This window comes from Peromyscus leucopus, chromosome 1 (genome assembly GCF_004664715.2).
Source record: "Peromyscus leucopus breed LL Stock chromosome 1, UCI_PerLeu_2.1, whole genome shotgun sequence".
Taxonomy (NCBI): Eukaryota; Metazoa; Chordata; class Mammalia; order Rodentia; family Cricetidae; genus Peromyscus; species Peromyscus leucopus.
This window is the reverse complement of record NC_051063.1, coordinates 108,247,620-108,265,774: the sequence shown is the minus strand read 5'-3', so window position 1 is coordinate 108,265,774 and position 18,155 is coordinate 108,247,620. Positions and strand designations below refer to the sequence as shown.

Genomic DNA, 18,155 nt, shown 5'->3' with positions numbered 1-18,155 from the left:
AGCCACAGAGCACTGGCTGTCTCACAGTGGTCAGCCAATGAGTATTGGGAGCTAAGAATTCCAAGTTAGCTGTGCCCCCCTACTCATGTGTGTGTGTGTGTGTGTGTGTGTGTGTGTGTGTGTGTCTGTGTCTGTGTCTGTGTGTGTCTGTGTGTTTATGTCTGTGATATGTGTGAGTGTATGTGTGTGTGTCTATGTGTTTGTGTGAGTGTATGGGTGTGTGTGTGTGTGTGTGTGTGTCTATGTGGTTTGTGCAGGTGAACATGTGCATGTCAGGAGTACACAATCATGTGTACAGAGGCCAGAGACCAGAGGTGTCATTCTACATTTTTCTACATTTCTGGGTTTTTTTTTTGGGGGGGGGTTCTGTTTTGTTTTGTTTTTTTAAGCAGGACCCAGAATTCAGTGAGTCCTAGAAATCTACCTGTCTCTACCTGCCCAATGACAAGATTGTAAGAGTGCTCCTGTGCCTAGCTTCTTTTTGTTTGTTTGTTTGTTTTTCGAGACAGAGTTTCTCTGTGTAGTTTTGGTGCCTGTCCTGGAGCTCGCTGTGTAGACCAGGCTGGCCTCAAACTCACAAAGATTATCCTAGCTCTGTCTCCCCAGTGCTGGGATTAAAGGTGTGTGCCACCACTGCCTGACCCATGCCTCTCTTCTTTTTTGTGGGTTCCAAGACTAGAACTCAGGTCCTCACTTTACCAACTGAGGTCTCTCCCTAGCCTTCCCAGTCACAAATTGCCATCCCCTACAGCAATGAGGAGGAGACCAAGCGTCAGTAGTGGTCAGTAGTGAAGTAACCCAATCAGGAGCCCCATAGCTCAGGCATGCCCCGCCCCATGCCTCCTCTACCTCCTCCCATTGGCTGGCCAGAAGAAACCAGAGCATATCACGGGACCAGGTTACCCTTTGGGTTCCCACTTCCCTCCTGGGTCTGTCATTTCCCACGGTATGCCATGTGGTTCTGACTCAGTACTGTGTCTCCGTTTCAAAACCTGTCACCCCTCACTGTGTACACAGTGGCAGATACCGCCCAGAAATTTTGAGCACATACATCAGCCCCAGTCCCTGCCGTCTCCTGAGTGGTATTGCCAGACATGAGGCCAAGCAAAAGTTCTCCAGGTGACTCTGAAATGAGTCCCTGTCCTGAAGGAACGGCCTCCTGAGTGGCCTTCTGACTGTTCTGTACCATCACCCAGGGTGCCCTTTAGAAATGCAAGCTTCACATGAGAGCTTCTCAAGCAGCCACCTGGGGGTGCCATGGGCTCCTTATAAGTTCTCAGGGCTGAGGCAGAAATGCAGGCTGCAGACAGCCCTTTGATTGAACAAGTGAGAAAACAGATGCCAAGAGGTCCAGTGCTTGGTCACAGAGGTCTGGAGAAGGGTGACCAGGTGAAAGAGTCCAGCAGGTGAAGGGGGGGGGCTGAATGATAGCCTGGACCCCCGTCTTCAGTATACCTTCCTCAGACCCTAAAGTCAACAAACCCATTCTCTACATGAACGCATGGGATTCTTTTTAGACCGGCCTTTTATGATGATCACTGAAACTGAAATAACAAGGGTGGGTGAACTTCAAGTATGATTGTCTTGGAAGAAAAGAGAAACTGTGACTAAGAACGAGATCCATTATTGTGTTTGCAGGACTTCAGAAATAGGTTCATTTAAATAATTCACAGTGACGTACGTGATGCTGGAAAATGTCTCCCCGACCTCCACCCCAAGTGCCCCAGAGACGCTGTTTCTGTTGGTAGCCACGTGAAAGATTAAAAGTCTCTCGTGACAGCAAAGTGAGAAGCCAGGACCTGAGGTCTGGGGCACTGGATTTTAATCCCGAGCTCATGGGACACTCAGAGCCTTGGCACCTTCCCTGTCCCCTGTTCATCTGTAAGAGGTGACTGGAAGGGCTGGGCGTAGCTCAGTGGATAGGGTGCTTGTCTGACATGCACAGAGTCCCAGGTTCAATCCCCCGCACTGCTTAAGACGGACTGTGCCAGTGCACACATGTAACCCAGCACTCTCGGGAGGTAGAGACGGGGGTTCCGGAATTCAAGGTCATCCTCTCTATATCCAGAACTCAAGGCCAGCCTGGGTTCTATGAGATCCTGTCTCAAAGAAATAATAACAGTTTTGGATTTTTTCTTAAAATTTAAAAGTAAACAAAAGTAAGTAATAATTTGTTAACGGGAACTAGAGGGATTTGGGTGTAGCTCAGTGCTACAGTGCTTACCTCCATGGCCAAGACCCTGGCAGAGGGACAGAGAGCTAGATCGGAGTAGATTTCAAATTCCAAAGCTCTCTACTATATGGCTCCTTCTCACCCCCAATGCTGAATTCCTTTTGGCCTTCTCCACCCCAGGAATTACCGTGGACAAGTTTGGGCTCATTTACTTCGTGGATGGCACAATGATCAGGCGCGTCGATCAAAATGGGATCATCTCCACCTTGCTGGGCTCCAATGACCTCACCTCCGCCAGGCCCCTCAGCTGTGACTCTGTCATGGATATTTCTCAGGTGAGAAGACTTTGTCTGCTGGAACCCTGTGTGCCTGTGTGTTCTTCCTGTCTTCTGTTACCCAGCCAGCCTGATGACTACTCCTCTTAGCACTGTTCAAGCCTTTGAACGGGCCCCACTGTGTTGAGTACCCAGAGTTCAAAGACAAGGAAGAAACTACCCCAACCCAGCTGCCCTGAGAGTTCACTGTTAAGTGTAACAAGTGTGTGGCTGGATTGGGGCCTCAGAGGACAGTGACAAAACCTTCCCAGGGTCAGCCGACCAGTGCAGATTTAAATTCATAGCCCTGAAGTTCCTCTTTGACAGCACGTACAGACACTTGTATATTTTCTAGACTGTAAGTTGCTACACGGGGACAGGAATTCTGCCTGTCATCTCCTCTACTTAACCAGAGTGCCTGGGATACAACCAGTACAGCCCATATTTGTTGACTAGCTGATTGAACCCTAGCGGTTCCACTCAGTAGATCCCTAGTACATCAGCATGGCAAGATTGCCTCGGAAATACATAAAACAATATGTGGGTTCAACAATGCTCATCACTTCAGATGTAATGAATAAAAAGCATCCTAGCATCCACTTCCAGTAAGGAGGTGACATGGGTACCAGGTTTGGACCAGGGGTTTGCTGGATGGAAAAAAAAAAAAAAGAATAGAAAAGAGATAGTATGTGCAAAGATGCAAAGATGTTACTAGGCCGGTGTGCTCAAAGAACATTGGAAGTCTGGGGATGCAGCTCCGTTGATAGAATGCTTGCTTAGCATTCATAAGACCCTGAGTTCAATCCCTACTCCATATAAATTAGATATGGTGGCACACTCCTGTAATCCCACTTCTGCAAAGTGGATGCTGGAGAACCAAAGTTCGAGGTCATTCTTAGCTACATGGTAAGTTCAAAGCCAGCCTGAGATACATAAGACCCTGTCTCACAGAACATTAAAAGGCTGAATGCCAAAGCAGAGAGCACTTTGAAGGGAGTTGAGATAAGAAGTGTGGTCTAGAGCCAGTGAGAGAAGGACCTCACACTATACCAAGGAATTTGGGCCTCAGCAGGTAGACAACAAGAACCCATCTGAGACTCAGTGACTGGCTATCCAGTATATCCTGAGTATATCCTATGATGACTTGGCAATGACCAGGTCCTTTACTGCCAGGTCCTGGATCAGGGCTTGGTTTGGGTTCAGTTGGTGAGCATCCATCCTGCTAACATTATCAGAGCCTAGAGAACATACAGAAGCCAACAGGAGCTCGCCCCCAGCCCCTCTTGCCATGCCTTCCTCTAACACACATCTCTGAGCTCTTTCCTCCAAGCCCCATGACCACACGGTTGGCAGCTCCAGCACCCACATCCCATCCCAATCCGATGCTGGTGCGGTGTCCCCCTGTGCCAGCTTCTGTGATGATGCGTTCCAGAGTAAAATCTGCTCTCTGCCACTCGCCTTTGCAGTTTGGCAGGCTTCGCCTTGCTGGCTCGAGAGCTTCTCTCTCCAGTCTGTGAGCAAGCTAGAATTACCCAGGAGGAAGCCGCCAAAACCTAAGGATGTGCAGACAAGTATTTTTGCTTCTCTAAATGGGCCCTCCACCAGCCAGCACAGGGAGCCGAACGTTTTCAATCCACACATTGGAAAGCTGTTTAGGTTTAGATACAGGCGCTGCCAGGCACTCACACCAAAGGCTTTGGAAGGCAGCTGGCATGCTGAAGGGGAGAAAAACACAAAAGCCACATACTGAGAAATCACGGAGTAAACTCTCTGCTCCTGGTCCTTGCTGCCTTTGTCTGAATGTAAGAATTGATTTTCTTTTTCAATGAACTCTTAACCCAGGCCTATATTTTTACATACACACATGGGAGGTGGCATTTGTTTTCAGAGCTCCCTCTTCTAACAACACCCACAGAAACCATGACCAAAGCCTGTAACGCAGGTAAGCATGGAATGTGGGAGGCGAGAAGGACCAAACCCCAAAAGACACTGCAGGAGGTATACGGTAGACAAGCAGATGTCGCAGGCCTGGAGGCTGGCTCTCAGCTCCCCACGTAGGGCCACCCCTCCATACTGTGGAACCAAAATGAGAACTTGCTATGTGCTAGGCACTCTGCTAGAAATGAGGTCAGAGCTGAGTACAACTTCTCCTTTCTCGTCAAGTTGCCATAGTCCCCAGGGCCGAGTGAAGGAAACTGAGGCTGAGCGAAAGGAAATGCCTTATAAACAGAGCCCTACGCTGGGTTTCATCAAGGATGGGGAAATGAATCTTTCTAATGAAATCATGAACATAATTGCCTAGTACAGGGCCACCAGCTGGTAATAGGATGTAAATATTAGTTCCCTGAAACTCTACAAAGAACTTCCTTGTATATTGTCTCATTTGCTACAGCGCCCCTGGATAAAGTTGATTGCTCTGATTTACATATGGGGAAAGAAATCTGGGGGCGCGGGGGCGATTAAGTTAAGAAACTTGAGTCAGATGGCCTGATCCATTAGTGACTGTGGAAACAAGCAGGATGTGAGGTACCCTACCCCCATCCCTCCTGCTCTGTGTACCATTTGTAGACAGTCATTCACTTATTCCTGTGACAATGTATTTGTGTACACTCGCCACTCTGTGGCAAAGCAAATGTCAAAATATCTTACTGGAGATACAGAGTGCTCAGGACAACTGGGACAGGGAGCCCCCTCCACAACAGGTCCCTTGTACATAGGACCATGGAAGTTCTCAAGTCCAGTCCCAATATTTCCGTGATGGGGTTGAAGCTGTGGCAGCAGCATCATTAACCAGAGGAGAAACCAGAGAGGTGTGTGCATGGAATCTGGGCAGAGACATTAAGCCAGCATTGTGTCGGAGTCCAGAGCACTTGAGAGCGGTGGCCTTCTTTCCCAGGCACACAGTAACATAAAGCAACAAGCAGAATATGCGAACATGCTCGCCTGTTCATTCCTCCTCCCCACCCCCACCCCAGTCTCTCCACTGGCTCCCTCTCTGCTCCTTCCCACCCATCCCCCCTCATCAGTGTGCCATCTTTTCATCATAATGACAGGCAGAAAGGTCTCTGCAAGTAAGTCCCCAAGGTGTCCCAGGACCAGAGGGTATAAAATATTTAGCGGCCAGTGTTGACAAGGAATGGGTTTTAGGAAATTGAAAATTCTCCTGTCACTTTACAGCAAACTGTGTTCTTGATGTAGCTGAAAGCTGGAGGGACCATGCCCCAGAGAGCACTGGGCAGTGTGGGCAGCAGTAGCTTTGGAGGGGCTGGAACTCCCCTGCTATTCAGACAGACAGGGGCTGGGGCTAGGTGAGGAACGAGAGGCTTTCGGACACAGGAGCTGAGCCTCGGCTGTGTTAGCCCATCCTGGGCAGGGCTCTAAGCTAAGGGGACAGAGAGGGGCAATGTTTGGGGGGGTTGTTGTTGTTTACTTGTTTGTTTTTATTTTGTTGTTGTTGTTGTTGTTTTCATTTGCCAACAACCGTATATTCAGTGCAGCAACTTTTTTATAATTAAAATAAAAAAGAATATTAACACCATCCTTGATCCCAGAATGGTTAACATTTTGGTATGTTTCCTTCAAGCTTTTTATCTCCTCCTTGTCCATAAACTAGCATCTGTGTTTCCCTAGCTGATCTCATTCTCCTCCTGAAGCTCTGTTCTATTTAGCAGAGAGCAAACACCTCCCCCACATCATTACATATCCACCTAGGAGAGTGTTTTCAACCTGTGGATTATGACCCCTTTAGGGTCACATATCAAATATCCTGCATGTCAGATATTTACATTACAATTTATAACAATAGCAAAATAACAGTTATGAAGTAGCAACAAAATAATTTTATGGTTAGGGGTCACTACAACATGAGGAACTGTATTTCAGGGTCACGGCATTAGAAGGGTTGAGAACCACTGGCCTAGAGCATCGTGTTAAAAGATTATTCTCAGCATTCTAATTTACAAGTAAAGTAAATTGCTATAATTATTTAGCCAGTTCTCGGTTGTTGGGCATCTGAGCTGGCTCTGTTTGGTTTGGAGTTTTTGTTGTTTTGTTGCCATTATTAAAATGGATGTGATTGAAAAACACCATAGACACTAGCATGCAAGAGCAAATTCCTAGAAAAGAAACTTTCTAATTACATTAATCATATTGTCTGAGTAAACCCCAATGTCAAGTGTCTGTAGGAAGCCCAGACACTTGTCACGTGTCAAGGTGATGGGTCTTCAGGTAGAGCTGGAAAGCCAGCTGCAAGAAGCATGGTCAACATTTCCAGACTGTGTGCAGTGTGCCTGAGCCTCTTGGGGACATGACTGGCCAAGGGCTTCTCTTAGTGCCAGCCCTTCTTAGTGTGATCCGTCCAACAATCCTTAGAGTCAAGCTTTGCTCACCCCAGACCCTGAGAGCTGTAGCCCACTAGGATCCACTTGAATCCTCATCATGATTTCAGCCACTTTCCCAGCATGGCTCAAGAGAGACTCAGTGTGAGGCTCCAGACTCAGCCTAAGTCCACCGCAAGTAATCATTAATCGCTTCTAAGAGGACCTGCTCTGTGAAGACCCAGAGACACCCACATAAATCAGGTTTGCCAAGCTCCAGTGTGAACTCAGTCACCCAAGGGCTCGGTACAGGTTCAGTAGCTTTGGGACAAGCTTGCCACTGTGCGTTTCTGACCAGCTCCAAGGGGAGCCAGCACTGCAGGTCTGATTATTCCCCTTTAAGAGAAGAACCCAGGTGTGGTCCCCAACCCAAAAAACAATCACCCAGGAAGTTACTTTTAAACAGTCCAAGGGAGCAGACCAATCACACCAAGGCCTTGGCTTATCCGATTACTCAGAATGTTTTCTACAATCACCGTAGTGAGAGTATGGAACCAAAATTGAAAATCACTAATATAGAACCATGTGTCAGACAGGGGCATGGGTTTTTTTAACTTTACATCCCCCAAACCCAACTTTGTGTTAATCATCTTCATGCCTGAGTCAAGTCAACATTTCATGAAGATCTTTTTAAATCCCCCTAACAACTCCTCTGTCAGCCTCCAGACTCCATCTTCCTCTCGCTCCTACTTCTGTATCCAATGTCTGAGTTTGAGCACTTACTGTGTGTCAGGAGGTACAGCTGTCACCCCTGTTTTCCTAATATGAATTTTTTGAAGCTCAGAAAAGCAAAGTAACCTGTCCAAAGTTGTAAGTGATGGGTCTAGGTTCAGAACCTAAGCCTGTCTGACCCCAAAGTCTCCATCTCAACTACTGCTTTTAAGACTGTGGTCCCCTTCTTCAGTTTCTGCTGGGCCAAAGTGTATATAAAGGCCCTTTGGACACAATAGTGGGTTATTGGGAGTTTGGGGGTGACTCGTAGTGGGCATCCTGGCATCATTTGAGTGTCGGTGTCTCCATTGTCAGGTTCGCCTGGAGTGGCCCACAGACTTAGCCATCAACCCAATGGACAATTCCCTCTATGTCCTCGACAACAATGTGGTCCTGCAAATCTCCGAAAACCACCAGGTGCGCATTGTCGCTGGGAGGCCTATGCACTGCCAGGTTCCTGGCATCGATCACTTCCTGCTGAGCAAGGTGGCCATCCACGCAACCCTGGAGTCAGCCACTGCTTTGGCTGTTTCACACAACGGAGTCCTGTATATCGCCGAGACAGATGAGAAAAAGGTTAACCGCATCAGGCAGGTCACTACAAGTGGTGAGATCTCCCTGGTCGCTGGTGCCCCCAGTGGCTGTGACTGTAAAAACGATGCCAACTGTGATTGTTTCTCTGGAGATGATGGTTATGCCAAGGATGCAAAGCTGAATACTCCATCTTCTTTGGCTGTGTGTGCTGATGGGGAGCTTTATGTGGCCGACCTCGGAAACATCCGAATTCGGTTCATCCGTAAAAACAAGCCTTTCCTCAACACCCAGAACATGTATGAGCTGTCCTCCCCTATCGACCAGGAGCTGTACCTCTTTGACACCAGTGGCAAGCATCTGTACACTCAGAGCCTGCCTACAGGAGACTACCTGTACAACTTTACTTACACGGGGGACGGCGACATCACACACATCACGGACAACAATGGCAACATGGTGAACGTCCGCCGAGACTCTACCGGGATGCCCCTCTGGCTGGTCGTCCCAGATGGCCAGGTGTACTGGGTAACCATGGGCACCAACAGTGCCCTCAGAAGTGTGACCACACAAGGACACGAGCTGGCTATGATGACATACCACGGCAACTCTGGCCTCCTGGCAACCAAAAGCAATGAAAATGGGTGGACAACGTTTTATGAGTAAGTATCAAGATATGGTTGTGTGTTATGAGATGCATTGTGAGCCTGAAGATGAATGAATTGACAGAGCGTAATTTTTTCATGTATTCCATTTAATTCAGGATTGGGGCTGAAAACCATTACCAGTGGTAGGTTATGCATGTTCATGTTCTGAATGATTTATCCTAAAAGGGAAATGGTATAGTGGAAAAGCTATAAGCTTTGGACTCATAGATGTGGGCTTCAAACCCAGCTCTACCATGGGCTTAATCTCTCTAGGTCTCACTTTCCACACCTGTAAAATGGATACAGTAGACACCCACTCACATTACCATGGGAACATGACGTAGACCAAAAGTACTTAAAGGGTTAATATCTTCATATAAAGAGAGGTGATAATAGAAGGAACACAGAGATGAATTTTCTTTTTTCTTTCTTTCTTTCTTTCGTTCTTTTTTTTTTTTTTTTTCGAGACAGGGCTTCTCTGTGTAGCTTTGCGCCTTTCCTGGAACTCACTTGGTAGCCCAGGCTGGCCTCGAACTCACAGAGATCCGAGTGGCTCTGCCTCCCGAGTGCTGGGATTAAAGGCATGCACCACCACCGCCCTGCTAGAGATGAATTTTCTACATACCTGAAGTTCCATTTTTCAAATTTTGGATGAACTTACGGCATCCATTGTATTCTCCCTTCTCAAACACATTAACATCACCTGGCCTTTTTTTTTTTTTTAAATAAGTCAAGTTCATTAAGGAATGGAAGCAGTTGTCTAGCCTGCTGTGCTACAGACATAACTTCCAGAAGTGGGGGCACAGAACCCTTCTCCCCTAAATGAACACAATGATTTTGAACTACTTGTTTGTGTGTCTAGTGGATGTGGTGTGGCTGCCTCCCTCCTCAGGGCAGGGCTGTGGCTGTGCTCTCTGTGGTCAGGGGTAACAGAGTGCTCACTTCAAGTAACTGCTTCCTACTCTTTGTACAAGAGAGGCATCTCAAAGCAGTGCGGCCAGAGAAGCAGCCGTTCAGTTCATTACAGTCCAAGGCAAAGCACTCATCTCACACATACATAGAAGACGGAGGTGCCGTTTTAATGAACGGGTCTTGTAACATCTCTTTTTCGATATGAGTTTTTTTTTAAGTTTCTCTTCTTGGTCATGTTCGAGACAGCTGAGCCTGCTGAAGATGTCAGCCTTAGACAGGCCGCAGGAGCCAGCAAAGAACTTAGTCTTGTTGAACATCAGCTATGTGCTAGAAACCCAGTCATTGAGCTAATCCTCACAGCAGTGGGGGTGACAGGTAATATTTTCTCTTTTACAAAAACTGAGGCCGAGAGAGACTCATTTGCAGCCTGTAATATAGTGAGAACACTATAGTGGATCCAATGGCGGGGGGTTATAATTGATTTTTAAATATAATTTACACTAAAAAAAAAATGTCATAACCCTATGTACAAAGTTCACGAGCTAAATTCCTTTCTCCAAACAGAGGCCTTGTTAATTGCAAAGAAAAGACAAAGATCCAGGAAAATAGCAATTATCTTGATTAACTCATTGAAATGGAAATACACTAAATAATTCAATTTCCCCCACTGCCTGGTAGAAACTCCTTATACATTATTTAGCCAATACAGGGGTTCCTTTGTCAGAGCAAATCTGTTCACGCAGTTAGTTCCCAAGGTCACTCCCTCAGATCCCAGACTGAATGCGAACACACTACCTCTACTATCATGCCCACCACCCCCGAAAACTAAAATCCTTTACTATACCTTCACCCGAAAGGGAGACCTCCTTCTCCTTCTCAGTGGAAATCACAGCCTCAGGTGACACTGGTTTAATGACTATGCAGGTGTGTGAGTTCCTGTGAGTGCATGGGCGTGCTTGTATGAGCATATGTGTAGGGAGGCCAGAGAACCTCAGTCATCCTCAGGAATGCCATCCACCCCCTTTAAGACAAGGTCTGTCATTGGTCTGGGACTCAGAAATTAAGCTAGACAGCCGGCCAAGCAGGCTTCACGATGTGATGTTCTCCACCTCCCCAGTGCTGGGATTACAAGCGTTCACTACCAGGCCCAGCATTTTTATGTGGACTCTGGATTCCAAACTTAGGTCCTCATATTTGTAAGGCGAGCACTTGACCCATTTAGCTATCCCCTCAGCTTGATGTTTTAGGAAAAAGAAACTTACAGTTGTATTTTTTTAAATGGCGTTTAAAACTTGTCAAATTCACTTTATATGGGAGCAGAGGAGGAACACTGATCCCTGACACAAACCTAAAGTGGAAGGGAGCATGCTTACCATTAAAGGGAAACTCACTTCTCTTCTCCCAATATCTATATAGCACCTAGGGTTTGCAAGCCCCTGGGCCTAACACAGAAATACATTGAGAAGGGTCTCCCCAGTCAGTGAGAAGTATCATCCATATATTCTTTTTACCTACAAACACACTAAGGCCCAGAGAAAGTACATAATAGCTTCCAATCATGCAATAGGCATAAAGCAGAGCATAGACCCTGCTCCTCCTGCTATCCTGGCCCAGCTCCCTATGTGCTTCCTGACTTACCGGCATGGCGGGGATTAAAGCAGTGTCTCCAGGGGTAGTCTGAAGCATGGACTATCAGTGATATCAAATACAGGAGGTTCAGTGACATCTGCTGTTGCTGTTTGCAACAACACTGTGGCAGTGCCAGTAATTACAGGAGCAGCAGCGTGCAAGGGAAGCGATGGAAGCCGCAGAAAAATCATTTTAATAGAGGTGGGAACCAGAAGTCAGGCAGGACGAGCAGAATCAAATGTCAAGTCTGAGAGTTCAAGGTATGAGCCAGGAAAATAGTCAGGTCCTGAGGGTATCCAAAATGGGCTAGAAAATGGGGTGCGCTGTGGGCCCCAGCAAAGTGCTCCAGCTCAGATTGGAAACAAAGTGACGGTGTAAGACACCAGTTCTCCCTAGACTGGACCCATGGAACCAAAGGAAGCCTGGGGGCTCACACCAGAGTCTCCACCACACAGAGCTATCGCTGTCTTCGGGCCAGTCTGGGCATCGAAAGACTTGATAATCCCTTCTCTCTGTCTCTGCCTTGCTTTCACTCTGGGTCTCCATTCTCTGTCTCTCTGAATCCCTGCCCTGCCCCCTTTCTCTGGGTGAGTCTGTCCTGCTGTTTCTCTGGGGCTCTGTACTCTTCTCTGAGCTGCTGCTGCTTCCTCGTTCTCTAGGTTTCTGGCCCCTTCTCTTGTACCTGTCCTCTTCTGCCTTTCCTTCTAAGTGTCTGCCTCTGTCTGCTTCTGATTGTTTCTCTCCGCCTCCCCCTCTTGGTCTCAGTCCCCTTCTCTCTAAGCTCCCCACACCTCTGTGTGTATTTGTCTGTCTGTCTTCTATCTGCCTTTGTACATCTGAGTCTTTGTCTGAAGAGACTACATACAGACATGCATACGATACACATATTCATACATACATACATACATACTTAAATTCTGAAAGTGAAATTACTTAATAAATGATAAAACTACCTAGAAATCATTACAGCATATTTTAATCTAAATGAATAGAACAGAGTCCTACTAATGAACCATTTGCTGAAGTCTAGTGCCTCCCTTTAGCATCATGAAGCAGCTTAGTGGATCCAAACCCAATGTGCATGCCTATGGTGTGGGCTGTTACTAAAACAAGTTTTAAGTTGGTTTCATCAATCCTCTTAACAGATTAAACAAGACATCTAATATGAACAGCATATACTTTAAAGAAACTTGTCTTAGAGTCTCCTGCTGTGGAGAGTCAAGGTTACTCGGGCCGCATGTCTGTTGGGAAAACCCTTCTAGAAGACGGCAATGCAGTCTTTGGCTCTGTGGAGGCAGTACCATTGCTTTCAGATTCAGCTCCTAGTCACACAGAACTTAATGGCAAAAAAAAAAGTCTTGATAAAGCCAGATGTGGTGGTACACACCTGTAATCCCAGTATTCATGAAGACTGAGGCAGTCTGGGCTACACACACAGTGAGTTCCAAGCCAACCTCTGCTACATTGCGGGACCCTGTCTCAAAAAGGAAAAACAAGCAAGGAAGGAAGCAGACAGAATGAGGTTAGTTCCAAAATTGACTTCCTAGGTAGGAGTGAGCCACAAACTTCCACATGCTCTGTAAGGGGAGGTGACTCTACCCTCCCATAGTGCCCCATGACAACTCCTCTTATGATCACACTTGCATTAAATATGTGAGTCCCTTACTAATTCTTTAAATTTATTTCTGCTTCAGGTTTAGGGCTTTTCCACCACATAGGTGCTTAGTAAATATTTTATGAATGAAACGTAGATCCAGGAGGGAAGGGAGCTTAGAAGAGACACACTCAAGGAGGGAAGGAGGCTTAGAAGAGACACACACGAGAACACTAGATTCCAATCCTGGCTCCAGTGTTATCAGTTGCACCTGGCAGGACATAGAGTTCAATTCACACAGTTCAAATAGAACACTTGGCTTTCAGTCTGGGCTTGAGAGATATGAGAGCTAAAAAGAGCATCCTTCCCAACTTTACAATGAAATAAGCCGACAAGAGACAAATTCAGGAGTTGTCCTCAACGCCTTTCTCTGTGGTCACAGGGCAAGCAACTGGCCCCAATCCAAGAACTCAACCTACAGAAAGGACAACGTTTAAGCTCCAGCTTGCCTGGGTAGACACAACCAAACACCAGAGTAGCAGTTCAGCTAGAGCTGCAGAAATTGATGGGGGGAGTCCATGCCCTCTTCATGACCCACCCCACCCCTACAAACTACAATGGAGGCTTCTACACACACACACACACACACACACACACACACACACACACGCACACGCACACGCACACGCACACGCACACGCATGCACGCATGCACGCACAAGAACTTAGGGAAGTGTCACTCACAATTGGCATGAGAGAGGGGCATGGCAGGTATTAACAGGGATCACAGTACCTGCCCGCTCCACCCACACCTTTGTCACCCGGTCTCCCCTAAGGAGCAAAGGAAAATAGCACTTGCGCATCCTCCTTAGACACTGATGAAAATCCACTTCAGCTCAATGAGACACAGAGGAAGAGAACATAACAGCAGCTGCTGAGAGAAGTGCGGGGCTAGGTCTCTAGCCCAGGGCTGCTACCTAAGAAGGGCCAGGAGCAGGGACCAGCTCAGGCACCCATGGGCACCTCCCCTGAAGCCCTGTCAGAACAAAGGAGAATGCTCCCCTACATCCCCAAACTGCCTGAAATCTCGAAGCAAAAGCAAGAGACAGAATAGAGTTAAGAAAAGGTTAAGGAGTGGGCCAGCACACAGAAGGAGATGGCCCTCGAAGACAGTACTAGGGAGAACCCAAAGCTGAAGGGGGAGTGACTTGGAGGCAGAGAAAAGAGTCAATTAAAACAGCTCTGGCGAAGCAGTTTCTCAAATTATTGCTAGAAGAACCTAATGCCTGTGATGCACCAAGGCTAACCATAGAAAAATGAACTTTAAAGCCAGCCCTAATCCTAAAGCCGTGACCTCACACACACTCACGAATGACCTCACGGGAGGAAATTCACCCCAGTGTCTACCGTACTACACAAGATGTCACATTTTCCAACAGACCGTGCAAAAAGACAAGAAAAAGCAAAAAGCGTAGCCATCAGACCCACATTCAGGTATGACACAGATGTTGAAAATCCCTTTCAGGGCATTTAAAACAACTGTAATTATACTAACAGCTCTAATGGAAAAGGTGGGCAGCGGGGCAAGATCAGGTGGACGATTTCAGCAGAAATGTGGGAGAAAAAGTATCAAATGGAAACGCTAAAAATGAGAAACATGGCCACAGAGATAAAGAACGCCTTTGATGGGCCCACAGCTCTTGACGACAGCGTGACACAGCTAAGGAAAGAAGTCAGGTCAATAGAAATTGCCCAGACTAACACACAAAGAAGAAAAAGATAAACCACAGAGTGGGACATTCAAGAGCTGCGGGGAAATATCAAATGGCAAAATGTACATGTCATAGAAGTCTAGAAAAGAGAAAATAGACAGAGGAAATACTTGAGCAAATAATGACCAAGAAGTATTCATAATTAATAGTGGGCCATAATCCAAAAATGCTCAGAGTACCAGGCAAAATATGCATACACACACATACTTACACAGACAGAAACCTCTAAGAGTATCACATTCAAACTACGAAATCGTTTAAAAGGGGGAGTCTTCTGAAAACAACCCAAAAGTGGGGGCTGGGATATTTTATAAGAGGAAAAAAATGATAAGAACAACAGCAAATTCTCACCAGAACCCATTCAAACTAAAAGACAGAAGTGCAAAAAGAAAAATAAAAGCAAGTATCTGTCTTCGGAGATGTGATTCCAAAAATGGCGTTTGGATGAAGGCGTCTAGAGGGACAGGCAAGGATAAGGGATTACCAAAAGGGGCTGAGACCCACAGGCACTAAGAAGAATAAACGGCCATTTCCAGCCTTCAGGACAAGTCCCTGGAGTTGTAGCCGTGGGAAAAGACCTAAAAGAAGCTGCCGTTGGTGAGGCTGTGAAAGGACTAAGGGAGAAACTGAAGGAAACCTGTCCTGATCTCACCTCTTTCCAGTGCCTACCGCTGACTTGACCTCGTGAAGCGAACCAGCAGAGTGCCCAGTGTGCAGTCTACAGGTGCCGGCCTCTCAGAGAACAAAGAATGGCAAGGGATAGCTCTAAGAGGAAGCACCACAGCCGGCATAGACACTGACTGGCTCCGTGGCATGGTCCATGTAAGAGGGAGAGCCAGGATCCTATCCCTGCTGGATGTGACTCCTCAGTGCTCTCCCACAAGACACCTGGCCGTGGAACAGGGCCAGTGAGCTTATGATAAGGTCTGCAGATCTTACAGATATTGGTAATCCTGAATGCTAGAATTCATTGCTGGGACTCAATCTTGCAGTAAATACTCAGTACAAGTCATGACTGTAAAATCCAGAAAGTACTCTGGCTCAGCCTGGCCTGAGGAATGCCCAGTGATGTGATGTCATCCACTACAGTGACCAGAGGCCAAGGGAACTACCGTGATAGCTGGCTTTGAACTCTAATTATTTACAAACGACATAGTGACCAGATCTTTGGCTGGTGACATTGGTATTTAGAATAATTACAGATGTAAGTCTTAAAAATCACATCTTTGTTATCCAACCAAAAAGTCAAGAGCAGCAGAAGTTGTATATCACAGAGGCAAATTGGCATTTTCCTCCCTCGCTGCTCATAGCGAGTGGCTAGCAATGAAGTATGCAGTGTGAAGAAAGCCTTGCAGCGCGTGTGAAGGTACCCTTTAGCGGTCCCCTTCTGAAAGCCAAGTTCACGGCAGCTCCATGAATCTTTTATGTGTTTTCTTTCACTGTGCTGTAAAGATGCTTCGGAAAACTGGTGTGGAAAAAAAAGTCAGTGGAAAGATATGGTGGCAAGCCAATCATCTGGCCATCTTTACCTCCCCCTCTCCAACGGGGACCTGGCTCTGCAGCAAAGTGAGCTGCAGCCGGAGCCAAGCAGAACATCTTGAAAACTGTCAGTCTTCCTGACCCACTTGAGACTTCCAAACAGGATTTTTCCCCTTTTAAAACAGAGATGAACACAAAGGTTTTTTCCTTTATCTGAAACAGCGTCGTTTTTATGGAAAGTTTGGTCAAAAACCACAATCTTTACGGTCAAGCAGACCTAATTTTGAATATGTATTCTTCTATGAGCTGTCATTTTAGGCAAGTTGATCATCCTCTCTGACCTCCATCATTGCCATTTGTAAAGTGACAGTAATAATCCCTACCCTGAAAGATGCTGATAAACATGATGCTTGATACCTGAAAAGCGCTCTAAACATTAGTAAGCTCTTCTTTCTTCATATAGAAGGGGATCTAAAATATATGATTCTTTTCAGTCAGACCAAAAAGATCAACAAAACAGCATTCTCTTATTCAGTCAGTGAACACCACAGAGCAGTACCTTCATGCTCAGTCTCTTCTAAACATTGAGAATACCGACACAGTCCTTGTCCTCATGAATCTTACATTCCAATATGAAGAGGCAGGTAAATAAGACAGTGAATACAGAGACAATGCAGAACTATAATGTGGTAGAGATGGGGGGGGTCTGTTTTAGATACAGTCAAGGACAACCTCACTGTGAAGTTAGGGTATTTGAACTGAAACACATTATAAAAGGAACTAGCTGTGTCAGTATGAAAAGGAAGAAATCTCTACAAAAGGAGCAGCACCCCAGCATAACACTTGGGCATAGCATGTTTGGGACAGAAGCATAGTGAATCCAACGTAGTTCAGAAGAGCGATTTTCTATGCAAAGGCAGAAAGAGAAAGAGGAAGGAGTCAGGTGGCACAGCTCACCAACCCTCATTCACATTCTTAAGCACTCCGAGTTCCAGGCGTTCAGCCATGACCAGTCGAATCCCTCCCTTTAGGAGCCAACATTCCACTGAGGACAGTCTCCTAGGATACTGAAGGCCCTAGTAAGAAGTTCGCCTCCACAGGAAATGCATCACCTTTTTTGGTCCTCACTGTGTATTTTTCTCCCTCATGGAGGAGGAAGCGTAGCTGCCGAGGTTATACCATGAGCCTGACTGCATTACCACTGCTGTGGTGAGGTCTAAAGGTTAGGAGGGAGCAGAGCTGAGTGTTGCCCTCCAGGTTCACCTCTGTCGAGGATAGAGATGATGAGACCCCCAAGCCAGACTATGCCATCTCTCCTGGTTTGGAAGAAGACACATCAGTGCTTTGGGAGTTTTTGTAGTAGAAAGCACGTCTGTCATCCCATCACCCATGAGGTAGAAGCAGAAGGATTCTCAGCTGCACAGTTAGCTCAAAGCCAGCCTAGGCTACACTAGGCACTGTCTCAAAATACATACCAAATCAACAAACAAAAAAAGCCCTGATAATCGGCATTAAGACAATGTCCCAACATCACCCAAACAGACCCAGGGCTCAAAGCAGGCACCCGGAACCTAAATTACTCAGAGAACTGTCTTCCCTTGATCCCTCTACCCTGCTGCAGGAGCTCTCGGCAGGTCTGTGGGGGCTCTGCAGAGGCAGCCCAAAGGGCAGAGGGCTCAGGGCCCGGAGGATGAATGGGAGGCTCCAGCTCTCCCCACAGAGGGAAAGGAACAGTGCTCTGATGGGATAATCACAGGTATTGATCAGGAGGCTGGAAGATCCATCGGCATTTCTCAGGCTCTGGGAGATACTGAAATTAATGAATAGAAGACAAAAATTTATAAATTGGCTGTTCCATTTGATGTTCATTTAATTAAGACATTCAGTCCTTCTAATGGAATATGTGAAGAGTGGAAATTACTGGGTTTGGGCTGTCGCATGTAAAATGAAAACCAGATCTTGAAGGCACAGGGCCTTTTCATTGTATCTTCCTCTGGCTCGATTTAATTATGCAGTA

The 18,155-nt window shown here is 46.6% G+C and overlaps 1 protein-coding gene across 1 annotated transcript in view; it reads left to right on the top strand.

The window, feature by feature from the left end:
• Positions 1 to 18,155, top strand: part of Tenm4 (teneurin transmembrane protein 4) — a 2,730,446-nt gene that overhangs the window by 2,689,667 nt on the left and 22,624 nt on the right. Inside the window, 2 exon segments of the mRNA XM_037206447.1 lie at positions 2,354 to 2,508; positions 7,890 to 8,767. Of these exon segments, the coding sequence (XP_037062342.1) occupies positions 2,354 to 2,508; positions 7,890 to 8,767 (1,033 nt within the window).